At 39.2% G+C, this 19833-nt stretch overlaps 3 protein-coding genes across 5 annotated transcripts in view; 1 reads left to right on the top strand and 2 right to left on the bottom strand.

Annotated features, from left to right (window-relative positions):
• Positions 1–3761, bottom strand: part of LOC131879576 (uncharacterized) — a 47888-nt gene extending 44127 nt beyond the window's left edge. Inside the window, exon 1 of the mRNA XM_059225934.1 lies at positions 3437–3761. The gene's annotated coding sequence lies outside the window, so the exon portion shown is untranslated. The remainder of the gene's footprint in view (positions 1–3436) is intronic.
• Positions 35–8019, top strand: LOC131879129 (uncharacterized). Of its 3 annotated transcripts, none has more exons than XM_059225357.1 (3): positions 35–301; positions 5045–5437; positions 6428–8019. In XM_059225357.1, the coding sequence occupies exons 1-3, from the start codon at positions 225–227 to the stop codon at positions 7839–7841; spliced, it is 1884 nt and encodes a 627-aa protein (XP_059081340.1). In that variant the 5' UTR covers positions 35–224; the 3' UTR covers positions 7842–8019. The 3 variants fall into 3 exon arrangements, with proteins under 3 accessions (XP_059081340.1, XP_059081341.1, XP_059081339.1); XM_059225356.1 differs by lacking the exon at positions 35–301 and adding an exon at positions 4600–4949; XM_059225358.1 differs by lacking the exon at positions 5045–5437 and having other exon boundaries at positions 6428–8017.
• A 2979-nt stretch (positions 8020–10998) lies between these two features.
• On the bottom strand, positions 10999–13309 carry LOC131879280 (ecdysone receptor-like). Its single transcript, XM_059225553.1, has one exon. The coding sequence runs from the start codon at positions 12960–12962 to the stop codon at positions 11001–11003; it is 1962 nt and encodes a 653-aa protein (XP_059081536.1). The 5' UTR covers positions 12963–13309; the 3' UTR covers positions 10999–11000.
• Positions 13310–19833: the final 6524 nt, after the last annotated feature.

Genomic DNA, 19833 nt, shown 5'->3' with positions numbered 1-19833 from the left:
ATATATTAGTCCTTGAAAGTGAACCGGCGCACATCAGCACACTTGTTCATTGATTCAAGTGACAATTTGAGTGTTGGTGAGGTTTTGAGGGCACCATCTGTGGCATATTTTTCATTTCAACGAGGTGTCACATAACCTTTTAAAGTAACAACGAGATGGCTTCACGAGCTGAATGTAAACCCGATTAATGCAAAAGTAGTTGCACGTGGGTCCATGGTTTTTACATGTCCTATGCTCCAATAAGGGTGACGATATTCTACTACATGTATACATCGACAAACTATTCAAAACTAGAATTGGGGTAAGAGCTGATTATTTCTTTTAACAACCGTTAAAGTTTGAGAAAGTTTAAATTCACATGAACCCCAAGATTTTTTCAAAATCATCCCTGGAGGGCATAAAATGTCATTTCTATGTGATCATAGTAACGTTAAAATGTGAAAAAATTGGCATAATTCTTCAGAAATGAGTGACGAACTTTCGCGATATTAGGATGCAACAATTGACGTTTGATGATTGTAAAAAAGGGAAAGCATCACAATCATATGAAACAACTTTGCATATCCTCATCAAAAACTTACCGGGTAAGAATCAATGCCAACAATTCAATATTAAGTTTAGCTGATTATACCTTGATTTCATCATGAAATGAAGAGAAATATTAGATGGTAATAACGTGTTTTACCTTTTGTTCATACAAAGAACATTAAACAATTAAATGTCAAAAACTCATTTTCGTACATTTCGCTTGGACTACTTTAAACTACTTTAAATTTTGCACTTGTAACATTATTCACTGCCTTTCACATCTTCGTTTCTGAAACAAGAGATATATATTCCAACGTTAGTAACATTCTCAGGGAGGCGCTATCCAGTTTTGCTGTGTTGGGAGCTAATTTTTTAACTTTGGAATCAATAACACTTACGGAATATGGAATCACCTTGCTTGTAAGTTTAATCATTCATTGACAGACAAATTGTGAAAAATAATAGCCTCAATTAAACCTTCTTAAACCAATATAGTGTTAGCATCATTCTGGATTCAATATCTATGGCACGAAGTGTGGTGCAAGGAGCTTGGCTTCCTTCTGAGCATGCAAGTTTAGAGTCCTTTGGCAGGTGCACAAAATAATTTGATCAAAATATAAAAAGTTGCAATTGACATGCCAGGCACCCACCCCGTCACATTTGATCTCAGATTCTTTTTCTATGTGTCACCTTCACAAAAGACATGACATCTTGTGTTTTCAGTCATGAGTAAGAACTCGAGTTTGATTTCATTTTCACGTCGAGTAGAAATAGAAAAAATATGCAAACTAAGCAAAAATCGTTTTTTGTCATCTCTTGGAGTAACTTGCAACATTTCATTTTGCACAAAAAAATGCAACATTTATTAATGCACCTGAATATGAAGATACTAAGGCACTGTGCATGTCTTCTAAGTAATGACGGCCCTTTTCGGGGGTAATTACTAATTAGGATGGGCGAGGGATAAGGTGTGAAAGAAAAGCTTAAACGGGTCTAAAAATCCCAATTTTGATCGCCAAAAGTAATGCTTTGTCAGCTTTTTCCAAGGAAACAGACTCCTAACATTCATGTGAAAATTGCTCGAATCTGAGTGTACTTGATTTTTTACATTTATTGACATTTCTAGGCTGTATTTGAGTCTCAAACTTTGAAAATGAGCGAACAAACCTGCCGTTTGTTCAAACCAAGTCTTTAAGACAAGCTGAGTTTTAAGCTGGCATAAGCTGAGCCAGTAACTTTGTCAAGTTCTGAAAGTAAAGAAACAAATAAAAAGCTTTTAAATCGGGGGGAATGCAAAAGGGCACAATTCCATCTCAATTTCTCATCTCACACAAAAAAGAAACTACAGTAGAAATATGTCTGATTTTTACATTGTTACTAGTTCTTAACATAATATTTGGATGCTATTTTGCGCTCACATTAAAACGCTTATAATACTTTATTTTTCTGTGGTGTTGCCTTCGCTCTCTTTTTGACATTTCATTTCTCAAAATTGCGTAATCATCTTCATTGTCTCAAGCTGTTCATAACATTTGAGAGACGTGGTGCAGTGGTTAGCGCAGTTTCCCAGCATGAGAGAGATCCCCGGTTCGGTTCGATTTTTTCACCCTGACCTTTCCCAAGGAAACTTTTAGACACTAAGTACACCCACAGACGGAGAACCAAAACTGAAACGGACTTTGACACTGCCTATCGGAAAAACATACAAGGACGATGTGATGGCTGGCTTCGTGTCTGGGCGAGGCTTACCCCTTCGACCCTAGCACCCAAATGCGAAAAAAACATATGTGGAGCGCAACACCTTAATTGTTATCATATGACTGAATTATTATGTCCGTTGATTGAATGTTCATGAATGTTTAATGCTCAAAACTCATCTTGTTTTCGGTCAATCTGGGGTTTTGAAAATAGTTCATAGTCAGCCCTACCCATAAAATAAGTTCGTGATTTACAGTTCTGAAATTGCCAATATCGGGACCTTCCACAGATACCAATGGTTTTCAATGTAGATAATCTCCTAAGTAAAAACAGCCTGGAAGACAATGACCAATACATAGGGTTCCGTTTTTGAGTGCTTGCCAGGGATTTCAGGTGTGATTTATTTTATAATAGATTCACATTGGGTTCACGACCCCTCCCAGGAGATCTCTTTGGAGCAATCAGATTAGTTGAGAATTCATAATCAAATTTGCATCACGTGTTTATTATATTTACGTGAAACAACAAATATAAATTGAATGATCTCTATGCAATTGTCGTTGAATTATAGCAAGATAAATGACTCCCATCCAAAAGGGCGATTGCAAATTTGTTCATGGACATCTCAGAGAGGTCATCCCTGGTATCTATGGATGATAGGCTCGTCCAGCTACGCAATGGCAGTTGCCGAGTTCAATTTATTCGGGAAAGAATGGATCATTTTGAAAATCAGCAAACAGAACGCCAAGTTATTCCATCTCCCTTGACTCGCTCAGAGAACACCTGTTAGTTAAAATGTAACATAGGTTCTGCCTTGATTTCAAAAATATGACGACAGTACCACAGGTGATTTTAAAGAAATTACAGAGGAGGCAACTGGTTTAAGATAAATTGAAATGAAATTTTTTAGTTATCTTTTATTGTCAAGAAAAACTTGCAGACTGCAAACTCTTTAATTCCTCAAATTTACCAGTCAATTGCCAACTTGTGAATCACAGCTACTGTTTGTGGTAGCTTTCTTGAATGCATGTCTTCAAATTCTATTCAAGTGGGTACTTCATTAACTAAAAAAAAAGTAGATATTTGCTTCCAAATCCGGGTCATTCCATTTAAGAACAATTCTAGAGGGGCCTATTTCAACATACGTAGATATTGTGGTCCACATGTTACGAGGTAATGAAGACTACTTAAGAGGGACATAAAAACTCACCGAAAAGTAGAAAAATTGAAGCAATTAATCGAATACCAATAGCAAAGGCATAGGCATAAGTTTTTCTGTCCTGTCACAAAAAGTTCAGGGACAAGACACGCTCCGGAACAGCACTGTAACAATCACGCCTCCAGTAGTTTCTTTCTTCTTTTCATGCTTCACTTATTCGCTTTAACAAAAGGCTATTATCTGTGTCACTCATCTTGGTCTCGGATTTCGATAAAGAGACCACGAAAAAGCCATGAAACTAGGCAAAAGAGGCTCTTCAAATTGTCATTGAATGACAATTTGTTTGATTATTCTCTTGCAACGGCTGTTCTTATCGCAGTGTGCTGTTGATCGTTCCATCTAGGGCTTTTCAAGCTGCCGATCCAAGGCTCCTCTCCTTCGCTTACCCCATCCCCCCAACCAACGTGCAACCTTGCATACGAGTGTTGTCAGCCAAGAAAGCTTCCACTGTAGTAAGCAGTATGGCCCACCACACTGTTGTGGCCTTGTCAGCCACCACCATGTACAGTGTCTGCCTTGGACCATGCCAGCCATCTACTCGATCCGCTAGAGCAAAGGACCAAGGCCAAATGGCTCCGAGCTCTCATTGGTACTGGGAAGTATCAAGGGTGGCGGGATTCTTGAATTCAGTTAGAACAGGTGGAACATGCAACTTAACGCACAAGAAATGATGGCGATGAAAACTACAATCAAACAGAGCTTACCATGCAATGTATCAAGTTTTCTTTATTACTCTAGAATATTAAACATATTAAGCATAGACCATCATTCTATGAAATGCAAAAACTAATAAATCCATTATCTATCCTTGGATTCTCAAGTTAAGCGTGATATTTATTGTTAGTCAAACATAAAACAGAGAAGCTCATGGTCCTTCAATGGATGTTCTTACTTGTATTTACAAGCATTACAAATCAACTTATTTGGATCAGGATATGGTTTTGGAAGTCAAGCCGTGTAATGCATTTTTAGTCATTTTTCGATGTTTCAGTTGCCAAGAAAGTAAGACGAGCATAAAACGAATTAATTGTGTTTGCATTCTTGCCATTGGTCTTCTGATCAAATCATTCACGAAATGTTTTCATGAAATATGCATATATCCAGATTTCAGTGCCAGTGGGGAAATGATATTGTCTACGATGTCGGCATGCATCATCTAGCCTAACCCTGTACAAAAAGAATAAAATTTCGGCCGACTGAAGAAGAAAACCATTTTCTGAAAAACTTATCTCTCACCATACTACTTTTCCCGTCACTTTAATGGCATGTGTTAGAATAAATTGTACTTTTTAGTACATCATCAAAAGCAAAAGCTGAGAATTGACCAAACAATCATGGTACCTGAACTTTCTCACTCGCGATCTATCTTGCATTCCACTCCTTCTGGTCGGAGTGTCCTCCAACCGAAACAAAGAAGACCTTGCAAGATATTTAACTTCAATGCTTTTAGAATGGCAACTAATCAGACTGGAAACAAATGTTGGAAAACTAAAACAGAATCTCGGTAAGTGATGGGAAACGGAGCATAAATTATGTTTCTAATCCAAAAAGAAACACTTTCTTACACCAACAACTAACCAATGCCCGGCTTTTTTCCAGATCGTTTTCATCAATGTATGATTTGCACCAAATAACCAAAAAAAGTGATCTTGAAGTGCGCAAACTTCTTCTCAATAAAAGAGCTCTTAAGAGTATGGTCGAGGAGAAACAAAACGCCAGAATCTTGAAACAACATAAAGCCATGTGGAGAAGACATAGTTTAAAGCTCAGATGCTTAGAACAAGATTTGGTCAGCTTTAGAAGAACCTTACCTATTCTCTTAGTGAACAAGAATGATTTAAGTGCAGACATTGCCTCAGAACTAGAGAAGTACATAGAAGCAATCAAATTCCAAGAAATTAAGCAAGAAGAATTTATAGTTACCTTTGCTGAGAAGAAATCCCTCCCCTCGGAAACAAAAAGTTTTATTTTGGAAAGCCTGGATAACCTTAGGTAATATAATATAAGGTAGCAAAGGAAGTGGTCAAGCCATAGTGTATTGGTAGGCTTCCACGATTGTAAAATAATGTTTCTTTCTGTTATGCCCCATTGATGAATACTTGAATGATACAATGAGTAAAAAATCGTGAGCAGTCGCTTACTGATTACTATGCGAAGCTTTCCATTTGTTATTGAGTTGTCAAAATGATATCTTGATTTACAAAATCCAATTTCGTCTTGACCCATTCAGTAAGACCATAGGCCAAATGCCGAACCTTGTCCTCCATGCATTGTCATGCTCATGGAGATAGATTGACATGCCAGTTGTAGTTTCATGGCAAAGGTTGCGAGACAAACCAACCATTCCCGAACAATTATGCTTTACTTTGTCCAAAAACTGCATCACATTATCATCCCTTTGATTTTGTTTCATGACTTTTTACTACGCGTTATTTGTGGCTTGCTCTTCCGCCCTATAAACATTTTTTTGCCATGAAATTGGAGTTCATGACGGCGTTTACAAGCAATTTGGCCTCTGCACAGTCCAACTGTTTTTCTTACGACTATCTTGTCACAATTTAGCTCTTTTTAGGGTCAAAAGGATCCCCTTTAATGGATTCTTGGTTGCACTTAAACAAAATAAGAGATATAAACCTTGCTCAGTATTGTCAAAGTTATCAAACACATCTGGGAAGTTTCCAGGATGTCGAGATCCTTTCAATTTAGATTTTCTTAAAACCCATTTGTGACTTCCAAACTTCCATTTTACTACTAGCAAGCTTAACTTTTAGAATTTACGTATTTATTAAAAACGATTTTTCAAATCCGCAAGGAGTTTCAACTTCAAATATGTTAGATGAACGTTTATTTTGACTTGTTATTCGTTGCTTCTTGGTTTTGTAAAAAATAAATGACGAGAGTAGGAACGCCGTCTAATTCATGTGGGTATATTTTGTTTTGTTTAATGAGCAATAACAACCACAATCCTGGCTTTTTTTCCAGGTGTTCAGAACATTTTTTGGAATTATCTTTGAGCAAATCTGAACAACTTCAACATCGCTATCAATTTGGGGCCAATCTGGCTGAACCAAACGACTCTGGATATTCCACGTGTGAGCGAAGAGAATCTGGAGGAGAGCGCAAATCATTAACAGAAACAAGCACATACAACAATGGGGAAAAAGATTATCCTCTGACGAAATATCGTTCTGGAACAGGCTCCAAAGTTGGTTCATTTGTCGTAAAACCTGAACTTGAACGATTGCTTTCAAAAAGCGGCGGATCAAAGGATTTCAAGAAACTTCAAGAGCGATACCGTGTGTATCTGAACCATTTTTTGAAGAACTTAGACATCAGACGTATTAAATGTAACCAATGGGAAGAATTCAAGCCTTCAGAGTCGGCCATCGACTTATACCGACACTTTCAAACTATGTATAAAAACAGCATCAATTTCGAGGAGCTCGCCAATGACATGTTTATGAAAGTATCTTCCAAGGATCGTTTTTCACCGGTTGATGTCAAGCTCTGGTTACGTGGGATGGCCAATTTGAAGCGTTTTGAAAATGCGACCTACGAAGATTGGTCTTTTCAAACTAAAGACATCGAAGGCAAGATGTTGGCCTTATCTTTGCGTGAGACTAAAGACAGAGCGGTTCGAGAAGATTTTCGAGAGAAAAGGTATCAGCAATCGAAGATATGCCAATCTCTACATGAACTTTTGCATTACGCTAAGGTGAAAAAAGAAGAAAAAAAAGCATACGAAAAACTGAAGTTAGAAGAGCGGGAGAATTTGGTCCGAAAGGAGGCTGAACAAAAGCGGCGAAGGGAAAAGCGTCGACAAGTGGACTTAAAGAAGAGGTTGCGAGTTTTCAAGCAAGAACAAATGGAAATTCAGTGTCAAAGATCCTTTACCTTGAAACGAGATCTGGCTACCTTGGAAAAGCAGAGGAGGGAAACTGCCTTACTACATTATATCAGGGTCAATTTTAGACGAGTTGTAGCCCAAAAACGTCAAGCCGAGAAGGAAGAATTGAAAAAAACTGAGGCTTCGATTATTTTGGCCAAGGAAGCAAGATTGGAGTCTTTGAAGCGCAAAGCAAGGAAACACTTGCAATTGAATTACGCCCTACCCGAAGTTCACAACTTTTGCGATGTAAGAACCAAGACAACTACGGCCTTTAGAGCAAAGGTGTTTTCTAGCTCCTCGGCAAAATGTGAACAGAGAAACAAACTCAATGGATTTCATGATAATACCATTTTAGAAGATCAAAGAGTTGTGGCAGAAAGCATATTAAGAGAGAACGGATTCTTAACCAATAACCGAGAAATTGTGCAAGAGGTTTTCAAACGAATCCATGCTCCCAAAAATCCAAGACCAGACACGTTCTCCCAAATATCATTGTGTGATGACTGATGAGTAATGCTGCAGATAAATGGCCAAAAACTACCGAAAAGTGCATATAAAATGGCCCAAAAAGATGCGAAAAGCACAAAATGCACATTTTCTTCAAAATCATTTGGTGTGTACTGTTTTCGTGGCTTCCATAAACAATAAACTTGTTGCATGCTTTACGCGAATGCTTGTTTGACCTTAAAACGATGTTTCATGTTGGTAAGTACCTGAATACCACGAAACCCAGACATTTACCATATTTCCTGAATTGAAGGATTGGTGTTAGGTGACAGTATTTCAACCGGGCAAAAATTTGGAGGCCCACGGGCCCAATAAAAAAACTGATGAAGAGGAACGAGTCTGGTGTTAGTTTCTCCAATAAATTTGAGTCAATTACGAGCCATGGAAACAATAAGAAATATTTGTTGAAAGAACTTGCACGTACTTGAAAATGGGATTAAAATTATGATATGGATTTGGTGTTTAGAGATGGCAAAAAATTCTAAAAGATATTCAGCCCAACACCGCCGAAGTGGGCTGAGGTTGGATTTTACCTAAAAACACAACCTTGCCAAAACATTACTGTGAATAGTGCAGTAGTTGGTAAAAAAGCTCTAGGATTTTGAAAACACCATTTAGATGGTAATTTGACCATCGCAACCATTTTTGTTGGTATTTTGACGCCTCTTACACCAAAGTGCACTTGAAAGATGACCACAAATTTAATCAATATCCTAATCAAATTACATCCTATCTCTATTGATGAAAAATCGTACGCTCCTTACTTACCTGTTTACTTTTACAACGTGCTCCAACAAAAAAGAGCACTTTATCCATTTCCAACTCTCAGAAATAGCAACGCAACTTTTTAGAGAGGCAGATGGCAACAAAAAAAGATGAAATGAAGAGAGAGGACCCTCTGCACAAACTTCTAGAAATATGAACTGTGAACGAGCCTTCTTCCAAATCCGCCTGCTCTTGGTCACAGCAACTCTGAGCCACTTTCCGAACTAAAGCAATAAAATGGAAAACGTAGATCTCCTCAATCAATGGCAAGTCTGTTTTATTTTAGTGACCCGTAACGTGGTTCGTTTCAAAGTTTTGTTGTCAAAAGCTTAGGCAGCTGACCAAGAGCACCCTGAAATTGCCAATTTTATGTAGTGTTTGGACATGCGAGTATCTTCTGAGTTCCCTTCTAAGCATAGTCTTGGGATCAAATTTGACCTAGTTCATGTATTCAACAAGATGTTGTTTGGTCGTATGAAGCGCTTATTTGGAATAAGATTAACGGTTAGACGAGAAATTTTTGCTTCTGTTTGCAGTCTGCATCTCTAGAAAGTCTGTGCGTTATCCAAGAATGCCGCTACAGTTGTGCTATTCCTGTCAACAGAACATAGTAGAAGAATAGTTCTCACCTTCCTTGGTTTTAATCATGATGTTTCGTGGGTTTTTGGGCAAGATGCGTAAGATGCGCAAGATCTCAAACTCTTCCAGCTTTTCGAACGACTGAGATGTCGATTTCGAAATGGGAATATACCCATCCGGACTAACCTCCCACTCTACAACGCTAGCCAGAAAATTAAAGTCCCCTCCAAAGGAAACCTTCGAGCAAACTGCCTAATCCAACTCATTTCCAGTGAATTGGAGAGCTGACATAAAGGAGCTTACTGAACAAGAAGGGGGTATATACATTGTTACAATAGACAGATCAAGCCCTCAGATATGACAAACTAAGACCTCTACTTCTCCATTCGACATTTGTAGATGACTAATGTGCAAATCATTCCTAACATATAGGCATACACACCCATGTGGGAATGTTCGAACAATGAAGTCCACATCTCTTCTTTCTCGGGCTCCTTCATTGTTTAATTTGCTTCCCTCTAATATTCGTAGGGAATAGGCCTTGTCAAGTGAACGCGTTCATGAACAACTGACGTTATTCCATGGAGCAAAATCAAAGACAACATGCCCAGCCAAATCGCACTGTCCATGCTTTGAATTTTGACATTAATTTCATTTTATCTGCTTGTCTAGGCAAATAACAATGTGGTAATGAGCCAATTTGATAGTGAATGCGCCGATTAACCCCAAACATGTTAATTTTGTTGGGTTGGGAAACACACCTCACTCGAAATCATTTGATTATTTCAAAATCAATGAGCGAATGGTCCGAGTGAACTGTGATGTTTGTCTTAGTTCTCCCTCCACAAATTGCCCAAAATCAGGGTGTCGGTCCATATTTTTCCTTGAATTTCCTTTACTTGACATGCCCTATGCGTAGGCCTTATTGATCCGGTAGAATCTTTCAAGTCAGACTGACACTTGGACAATTTTTTAAGTAGCATTCCAGATCAACCCCACATTCAAGGATTAGCTCGGTCTGCCAACTCAAATTCGTTGGTAGAACAAATATCGTATAAAGTTTAAAAGGTAACAAATAGACGAATTATGACCTTTCATTGTAAGAGTACTCGCGATTACATTTCTTGTACCGTTTAGAAACGCCAATGAAAAACCAAACCAAACCAAAAAATAAATAGAAAACGTCCAGTAGTTCCTCTCTTGAAGATAATCAGGATTCGTTGCAATACGAATGCAATAAGTAGACTCATTTCCTTGTAAAAAATATCTTCTTTTTGGCACACTTATTCAGTTTTGATTGCCGCGTCTTACTTGGGTCCAAACCCTCTGAACATACGGATATCCCATCTTGAATGAATCAGCGCCGATTAATCTCGGTGTCAAAATTTCGGTAAAGGCTCAGAGATGGCGAAGTAAAACTGTCAAACAACAGGCATTTCTTCTCTGGAGATCTGGTCAGAACTGATGTGTTACGAATCAGAATGCCGTTGAAATCCACTGGACCCCATCAGACTTCCATTGCAAACAAGACAAGGTGTGAAAGCAAGTTTCATAACATGCCCTTGCTATTCCAGGATTCAGAACCAAGATTGTTTGCTTGATCATTTAGTATTGTATCTGATGCCTCCTCGTTTGTTCATATCTTTTGTCAAGGGGAGGTGGATTATGGTCTGTAGTTTCCCTCTGAACAGCATCGTTTCATCTCATGGGCCACATTGGATGGATCTCGAAAATTCTATGATGACCGTTGGCTTAGTTTAGTGTTGTGTTTCAAGTCCAGTTTGAAGCCTTCCCAATTGATTATGACGACATATGTTATTGGGTGCATATATTCTGGTTTTTGGCTATTGAAACGACATAAGAAAGTTTCAAAGAAGCTAAAGAGTCTTGAAAATACGTGAATGACAAATTCGTAACTTGTTCAAAACGATGCGAACATTTCAGGAAGAACTTTTCACAAAATCGAGCAATCGTTGATTCGGGATGTTTCAAAATCAATTGGCAGGATAGAACACGCAAAAGCATACCCAAAAACAATTGACGGTCCTTAAAGAAAGCATGTCTTGGAATTCTGTCAAATTGAAATTGGACGACCCGATCATTAAGTACAACAAATGATGTTTGATCCACCTTGTTCAGCATTAATGGTCCGACACTTGTTACTCCTGCTCTGATCTTCTCACGAAGATAAAGACGTTCTTGGAGCGATAGAAATGTCGACAGAGAGCCCATGAAGTTGTTTCTCGACAATATATGCCCAAGAGTTGCACAAAAAGCACCTGGCAGGGAGGGTTCGAGGCATTGGTATAAAATATCTGCTGAAAATTCTCGCTTGAGTTGTGGAAGATTAAAAAGAGCTAGAAATTTGCCTTTAAAGAGGTCAAAAAGGGTGTTTATCAAAGGCTCAGGTAGTTGGGTGCTTGTGATGCAGAAGTGAAGAAGCTCATTTAAAACACTCTTATCAACAGGTATGTTGCACATTCCATCCATCAACAGACTTGACGCCTCGTTCAACCAAATTTCGTCATCCACAATAAATTCAGGGTTGGTTCGCACATTGTTGGCGACAAACGAACCAACAAAGAAGCGATCCACCAGAACAAATGCCAGTTCTGATAAATTGTCCTGCAGGTTATTGTTCACTTTGGCGGTCCATGATGATATAGAACTGACATCTTTGAAGAATTTTGATATTGAATTGATTTCCAGCATGTGCACTGTCAGCGATGGTTCCACGTGGAATAAACAGGAGGCTGCTAGGACGTGAATGTGTTCATACTTCACTCCATAGGAACTGAATTGTTGCAAAAGATTTCGAATATCCCTATACACGGTATCACTGCCAAGCAATTGATAATCAAACAAGGTGACAGGATCGTAATGCTTTGGAAAAGACAACTCCTCTCGGAAGAGCCATCGAAGTTGGTCCACACTTTTGGTTTCTAGAAAGTACATCGACGTTATGAGAGCCAGAAATTTGGAGGTATTACTTTCCAAGAGAGCGCCCTGATCATTGGCTGAGAGCATTCGAAAAGATTCTAGATTTTGAGAGAATGAATAAAATAGATCTTTCGAATGACATAAGGCGAAGTGAAAAGCAGGCCTCATAACTGTTGACTCGTTCATGTGGAACTGCACGAAACAATCCTTAACCAGAGCCATGCATGGAACCATCTTCAGGGCTTGCTCCCACGCCTCTCTAACCTCGTTTTCTAAGCTGGTTTTGTCTCTTTTGGATGGGAAATTCATGGATGCAGCAGATACCTCTTGCTCGTACTGTTTTATAAACCTCTTCTTGAACAGCAACTTGGGGGACAACTTTTGCTCAGTGGTGTTGTCTTCGATGGGATCCAGCTCTTTCGTAGAAATGCCTTTCAAAAGAATCTCGTTATGCTGTTTTTCTGTTTGGTACTTTTTCCCTGCCCTTTGTCTTTTGAGGGAACGCTTGAATCTCTTCTTCTTCTGATCATCGTTCAGAACGCATTCAGGATTCATCCCGGCATTAAGGCATCTCTGAAAGCGGCATTTACGGCACTTTTTTCTAGATTCGCCATCGACATTGCATTCACTTGAATTCTTACACGGGTAAGTTTTACCCTTGTTCTGTTGCACAGAGCGTCTGAAAAAAGCTCTACAACCAAGGCACGTGCTGACTCCATAGTTCAAATGGTAAGATTTGGTGTTAACTCCGCAAACAAAACACACACGGGCTCGCAATCCCAATTTTGAGCCCTTCTCTTGATCCAAAGTTGGGATTTCAATCCGTTTGTCTGCCATGGAGGCGGCGACAAGGTTATCGTTCCACTTTTAAAACCGTATGATGGAGCAGGCCAGCCATCAGAAGCTGCCTCATAACCAGCTGTCGACGGTGGAGTTCACCCTGTTCACAATCACACACACTGCCACGCACACACACACACGCTTGGTCCCCCTCTGGCCAGCTTGCCAGCCACTCAGTCAGTGAGTAAGTGAGTCAATCTAAAGCACACTTAGTACTTACTACCCATTCTACTTGTTGGTATGACCAGCACTCATTTAACAAAGACCAAGATCAAGTTTAAATCACACTCTTAGATGAGAATAAAGTGATATTACGGGAATCGGCCATGGCCCCTGAAAAATGAGACAAGTGTGGCAAGCTCGTCAGTGGATTACCGACTTGAACAAGACGTACTTTGACCGCTTACATTTGTCGTACACATTTCTAGGCAAGGACTTCTTTTCTCTGGGCATGGCTAAATGCCTGACTTTCAACCGAGAACTTCTAAGCCAATAAGGCTGCATGAACCACGAAATGAATTGAAATGAATTGATAACCACCTTCAGATACGAATACGAACTTAAAACAACCGGCTTTGAACTAACACCTCCTTAAGGAAGGATTCCATCTTTGCGCTGCCTGTAACACCATTTAGCTATACTAGTTCTTTAAGTGCATCATTTGAAATGCTTTGTTTGATCATTTGCATTTGCACTATTTTGGCAATTAGCTATGGCCAACAAGATAGAAAATAATGTAAAAAAAGACACTCAAGTGTTAAAAACGGCATGTGCAGCACTCATGTCTTCAATCAAATGTATTGCTTATATTGTGTCCTATTGGTAAGTGAGGAGTCCAGGTAATTAATATAAAATACAATTTATTGAATGAAAAAGTACATTAAAGCTAAACTTAATTTTATTTGTATTGTGGAATAGAAAGCTAAGCGAAGATTGTGTGATCTGGATTACTTTTTTGTTTGTACCTCTGAAGACTCATAATTTCAATGATAATTTTAGACAAGTTCCCCTTCTCATCCGTTTTGAATTGATAAATGAATAACTTCATACCCATCCGAAAAACCATTCTAATCCAAGAGCATGAGAAGTCTTTCACCTGTCTGCTGCAAGGGGCAGCTTTCCATGTCAGGGGTGCCGTGCTATCATTGAGTGAATCTCATATGAGGAAAGTGATATGCTTGAGAGGACAAAAACATTGTCCCTGTTTAGCAACAATTTTCTAGTCAACGATTTCAACAAGTAAGCAACCCAAATCATAGAATTATATGATCTGCAAAAATTATATCAGACTACCCGAATGTGCTTTCTTTGTTCCAGTGGAAGAACATTGTACCTCAAAATGAAAAAGCTACTTCGCAATTTTCTCAACATTATATCTGATTACTTGATGCACCGAGTTTCATTATATTTCATGTGATTTCCGTTGAAGCCATAAATTTATTGTCATCCACTGCATCAGGTCCAGGATTCGTATGCGATTTTGTTTTCTCAGAATTCCATTATTTGGTGCCCTGTTGACCAAGGAAATAATTAGCTTAAAATTTGAAAGTTGTTTTTAAAGTTGATGGAATATATCGCTAGATTTCAGATAAGGCTCAGGTTCATTTCAGGCGCTAAAAATTGAATTTTTTGATCGCGAATATCTTGACATAATCAAAGCATCTGAAGGATCGAGAGCGATTTGAATTGCCAAAAGGCAGCCCTGACATCCATGCTTTGTAATACACCTCTACGTTGTGTTCGTCTCATCATCAACGTAGATGCTTTGCTCTGCCTGGCCCAGGGTCGCCTAGTCAGTGAAGACAAACAGCTTAGCCTGAAAAGGAAAAAAGAAAAAGAAATATCACTCAGCTTACTTTGTTCTGACGTTACTTTGTACACAGCATTTTTTCAGGATAGGAGTTAAATGATCGGACAACCCTCCTCCGAAATGCATTTTACGTGCATATAAATTTGAAATGACTGCTAAAAAAAATAATGGAAATTCGGAAGGCAAAGTAAAACAAATCAATTCAATTAATTTCACATTGTTGTAATTGATTAAATGAAATGGTGAATTTTGGAGACTCTGTTAAATTATGAGTGAGCAAGTGACAACAGAAAACTTTACTTTTTGACTCATTGAAACAAAACTTTGGATTATTTTTTTCCATCACAAACCTGACCTTCAGATCAACCAAAAAGATAAACAAAAAAAAACGTTTTTATTTCTCTCTTTCGTTAGATCATATCGTTAAACTTACACATCATTGAAATTTATGAGCCCCCTAAGAGCACTTTGTAGTTCGATAAGATATGCCCTAGTTTCAGCGTGCAAACCAATTAAATTCGTCAAGAAACTGAAAAAAATACAATTCATAATTACAGCCATAGCTTTAATTGGGAGTCGGTATCTTTGAAAAGTGCCGATTTTTCTTGATTTGCTTTTGGTCCCGACATTTAGAAGATCCAGGACCTGAGGTTAGGTTGGATGACCAACCCTTCCAGTATGGGAGATGTCATATATGGATAGCTCACTTGCTCAATACATCTCATGGGGAGAGCCCATCTGCTCAATCCCTCTCATGGGGAGAGACCACCTGCTTGATCCATCTCATAGGAAGAGCCCACTTGCTCAATCCATCTCATGGGGAGAGCCCATCTGCTCAATCCCTCTCATGGGGAGAGACCACCTGCTTGATCCTTCTCATGGGAAGAGCCCACTTGCTCCATCCCTCTCATGGGAAGAGCCCATTCACTCAATCCCTCTCATGGGGAGAGCCCACCTGCTCAATTCCTCTCAAGGGGGGCCACCAGCTCAATCACTCTCATGGGAAGAGTCAACTCACTTGATCCCTCTCATGTTGAGAGCCCACGTGCTCAATCCCTCTCAAGGGGGGGCCACCAGCTCAATCACTCTCATGAGAAGAGTCCACTCACTTGATCCCTCTCATGGGGAGAGCCCACCTGCTCAATCCCTCTCAAGGGGGGCCACCAGCTCAATCCCTCTGATGGGTAGAGACCATTTTTATTTCTTTGTGAGAGAGAGGTGGATGACCTTTGTGGTGTGAGTGGGGGCCCTGTCCTGCCTGAATATAACAGACAGCACCCATAATTAACAAGTTCAGGAGCCATGAGAATACAGATACCCCATGGAAACATGTTAAGATGTGTCTGACTTTTAAAGAAGAGGAATGTTGCGCAAACAAAAAACGTCCAAACCTTGGATGTAACGTATCTCCGAAAACTGCCATGAAAAGAGAGAGAGAGAGCTCATCAAAATTGATAGATGAAATGTTTATGCAGGCAGTTGTTCATTTATTTGTAACCTATTTTGTACTATTTTTCTCGAAAAAATTAGCAAAACTTCATTTCTCACCATTTTCTCCCTAAAAGTGACAGGAATTTATCAAATAAAGCCCAAGTTGCAAAAGTATTCATATTTTTGTTCTGAAAAGGCTGAAATTGCATAATAACTAACAGAAAAATTTCAAATATTGCTGATAAAGTTGCAAAATTTGCAGAAAATTCTGGGAAACGCAAGTTTTTTTTGCAAAATTTGCAGGATGCTAGTTTGGCCGGCCCTAGTGATAAGACTGTTTTCTTGCTGCCATGCATTTCATTGGTTCTCTTCAAGGTTCCAATATTTGCAAACCTTTCCATGTCATGTTTAAGGAAAATCCCTCTATTGGATTTCAATTATCCCCTTCCAAGTCTTACTTTTAAAAAAAGTTCAGAGCTCATTTTACATTTTAATTTGCTTTGCTTTCCTCTAATTTGAAAAGCCGCACTGTCTAGAGATTGTCTGATAATTTTAGGTTGCATTGTTCAGTCTCCCTCTTTGCTTTAATTCATGCTTCATTTCCAAATTTTGGGATGACCAAAATTTGGGCTAATCAAATTCATTCTACCCGTTTCTTTTCTTAAACAAGAGTGCCAGGAAATGAGCAAAATCATGATACTCTGGGGTCGACAAGAGGGAGCCGATTTTCAGCTAAAACCGAATATGCACGCAATTAAAAATGCTGGTGTGAATGTTTTGCCCAACATGTATGCAATGAATATCAGATGTAAACTGATCTCGGATCTCATGGATGTCAAAGGAATGCCCATGACGTACAAAAGACATTGGTAATAATGCCTTCAAAATTGGAAGAACGTGCTACGGTCATCTCATTAATTTTCACGGCAACAGCTGATCAAGCGGAGATAAGGGAATCAACCGGTGTCGGCCTGCTTGTTGAATTGTCACGGACGGGCAAATATGCTGCGAGTGGCTGGGGCTGGACGGTATCTCAACAAGATCCGAGAACACGCCTTCACCTTCTTATCCAAGATGTGGGTCACTAAGGAGAAACGAGAAAGTTGTTTTCTTGGCAAACAGGGCATCGTGGTCCAAACCAGGAGGCCTGCTGGGCATGGTCGGCTGAGCGGTGGGATGGAGCTCTATATTACCCAATGCTTTGAGCCCACCCTTCTCTTGTCCTCTCATATAGCCGTGGATGCCCAAGGTTAACCAGAGAAAGTCATCATTGGTGGTGACTTTACCTTTTGTCCTGACTAGAGCAAATTCTCCAAGCTCACCCAGATCCTGAGGCTTTCTTCATGGAAAATACAAAAATATCAATGGTTACGAATTATTAAGACAATTGCCCTATTTTTAGTTCCTAATTTTCTATCATTAATTCTTCTTTAAAGCTAAGAAATTCCAGTAGTGTTAGTAAAACTCTCCTCCCTTGACAAACCCAAGATATAGGTTTCAATTGGCACTTATTGCCAATTGTAAAAGCAAGACATAATACCTGATCAAGTATGATATTTGCAAAACTCTTCTTTCATCTCTAACCAAAAATGAGCTTCTAGTTACATTAGCTTAAATCAATATGAAACTTTCAAAAATAACTTGACCCTTCCACTTGGATATTAGAATCAAATCTAAATGATCCAAAGCAACTCTGTCATACAAAATTGTAAATGAATTGAAAATGAGCCTCTCAGTTTCGACATGTAGTCTTCCTCAGTAGAAAACATCTAATGTTGAATTGAATTGGAAACAGCATGGTGTTAAACTATGACAGCAAGTTTATGAGGTGCGTTATAACTCCTACAATCCAAAAAGTATGTAATAGTTAGGGCGAGGAAGGTATTATGTACTTGGTTCTTTTACAAGTAATTGAGGTTCAAGAACATTTTTTCAAAGGTTTTTGCTTTGGCTTCATATCATGTCCTCTATTAGTTATGTATTGACAAACAGAAACTTTGGTCAAAAGCAAGAGACATGCACATGTTTCTGCCACTTTCAATTACACTTAAATGAGAGTTTAGGACATTAAGTACCAGAAGTGTCACTACTTGATCATTCTTTCTTACCTCTTCATTGTGATTTTTGCCTTCAAAATTTCACTATGGACACAATATTGGCGATTTCGCCATTGGTATTGGGCAATTGAAGGTGAAATTCACATTTGACCACAATGCCAATGGAAATACCCTCGTGTTGAAAAGACTGCAAGAACAGTTTCACTTAATCATAGATAATCATGCCTAGGGTGCCCTAGACAAAATATGGTCAACAATGATGTTATTTTGACACTCAATTGAAATAGATTAGTGAAGTATCTGAGTTCAGGCGAAACTTTTTGACGTCATGGCGCAACCAGGGTTCAAACAAATTTGATAGCCAAAGCCAGCTTGACTTTTCATTGGTATTTAGTTATTGGGCATGGATATGGTTTAACCATGAAATGAAGTTGAAAATAATAACAAGCATTTCCACAATAATGCAGTTCAAAATATTTGACACTTGGTAGCTTTCCTTCAATGAAGTGTATATATTAAACCTTATCATTAGCCTCCTCATTTGAAAAGAGAAATCCTGAATGAGCAATTTCAAGACAAGTAGGAGTCAAAAATTCCAGCCCATTTCACCACTTAATGCCAAACTGTTGACCCAGCCGATCTGGCTAAGACTAACCCAGCCTTAAGACATAATACAGGCTGAATTGGCGTTGCTACTTTCCCGTTTCTCCCTTGTGGGTCACCCAAGAAAGGGAATCTGTGGCTAAGCGGAGTCCATCTCTTTTTTTAGAAGTCCGTGGTTAATCCTACCTAGAGCCCTCTCTTCCTACCTACTGACAGTGGTGGATCGACTTAGCCAATGGCCAGCTGCTATTCTGCTTCAAAATATTACTGCCGTCGTGCGCGCGAGCGTTTTTATCATTGGTTCAGTATGTGGAAATATATTCAGCAAATTTGGAAATGAAGCATGAAATAAAGCAAAGCATAGAGCTCCAATCAATAGAGGGATTTTCTTAAACATGACATGGAAAGGTTTGTAAATATTGGAACCTTGAAGAGAACCAATGAAACGCATGGCAGCGAGAAAAGGGTCTTATCACTAGGGCCAGCCAAACTTGCATCCTGCAAATTTTGCAAAAAAACTTGCGTATCCCAGTTTTCAGAGATACGTTACATCCAAGGTTTGGACGTTTTCTGTTTGCGCAACATTCTATGACTCGGCATCCTTGAATTGCTCATGATGGGGTCTCTCTCAGCTTCTTTCCTCGAAGTCTTCTCAACACGCTTGCGGCATTTCTGGATCTTCGGTTCTTCAACGTTTGGCTCCCCCCCATTGGTCTGGCGCTGACGGCGTTGATCGTGGTCTCGACCACCTTTCTTTTTTCTCCTATCATTTGAGTTATCCGTTTTCTTGCGCCAAAAGTGGAGCAAGACATTAGGAAATCTTCGGCATTTCTGGCAAGGAGGGGCCTTGCATTATCCAAAATCATGCTTGATCAGACACTTAAAGCATAGGCAATTTATGCGAGTTAACTGCCACCTGGCGGACGTAGGGTAGAGGGCCACCTTTTGGCACTCTCTTATATCTCTA

Source organism: Tigriopus californicus, chromosome 4 (assembly GCF_007210705.1).
Source record: "Tigriopus californicus strain San Diego chromosome 4, Tcal_SD_v2.1, whole genome shotgun sequence".
NCBI classification, from domain to species: Eukaryota; Metazoa; Arthropoda; class Copepoda; order Harpacticoida; family Harpacticidae; genus Tigriopus; species Tigriopus californicus.
The sequence above is the reverse complement of the archived record's forward strand: the minus strand, read 5'-3'. Positions and strand labels throughout refer to the sequence as shown.

Coding starts and splice junctions, on each gene's coding strand:
- LOC131879280 (XM_059225553.1), bottom strand. CDS start 12,962: ATGGCAGACAAACGGATTGAAATCCCAACTTTGGATCAAGAGAAGGGC.
- LOC131879129 (XM_059225356.1), top strand. CDS start 4,780: ATGGTACCTGAACTTTCTCACTCGCGATCTATCTTGCATTCCACTCCT. Junction 4,950..5,044: donor AAAACTAAAACAGAATCTCG/GTAAGTGATGGG, acceptor GCTTTTTTCCAG/ATCGTTTTCATCAATGTATG. Junction 5,438..6,427: donor GAAAGCCTGGATAACCTTAG/GTAATATAATAT, acceptor CTTTTTTTCCAG/GTGTTCAGAACATTTTTTGG.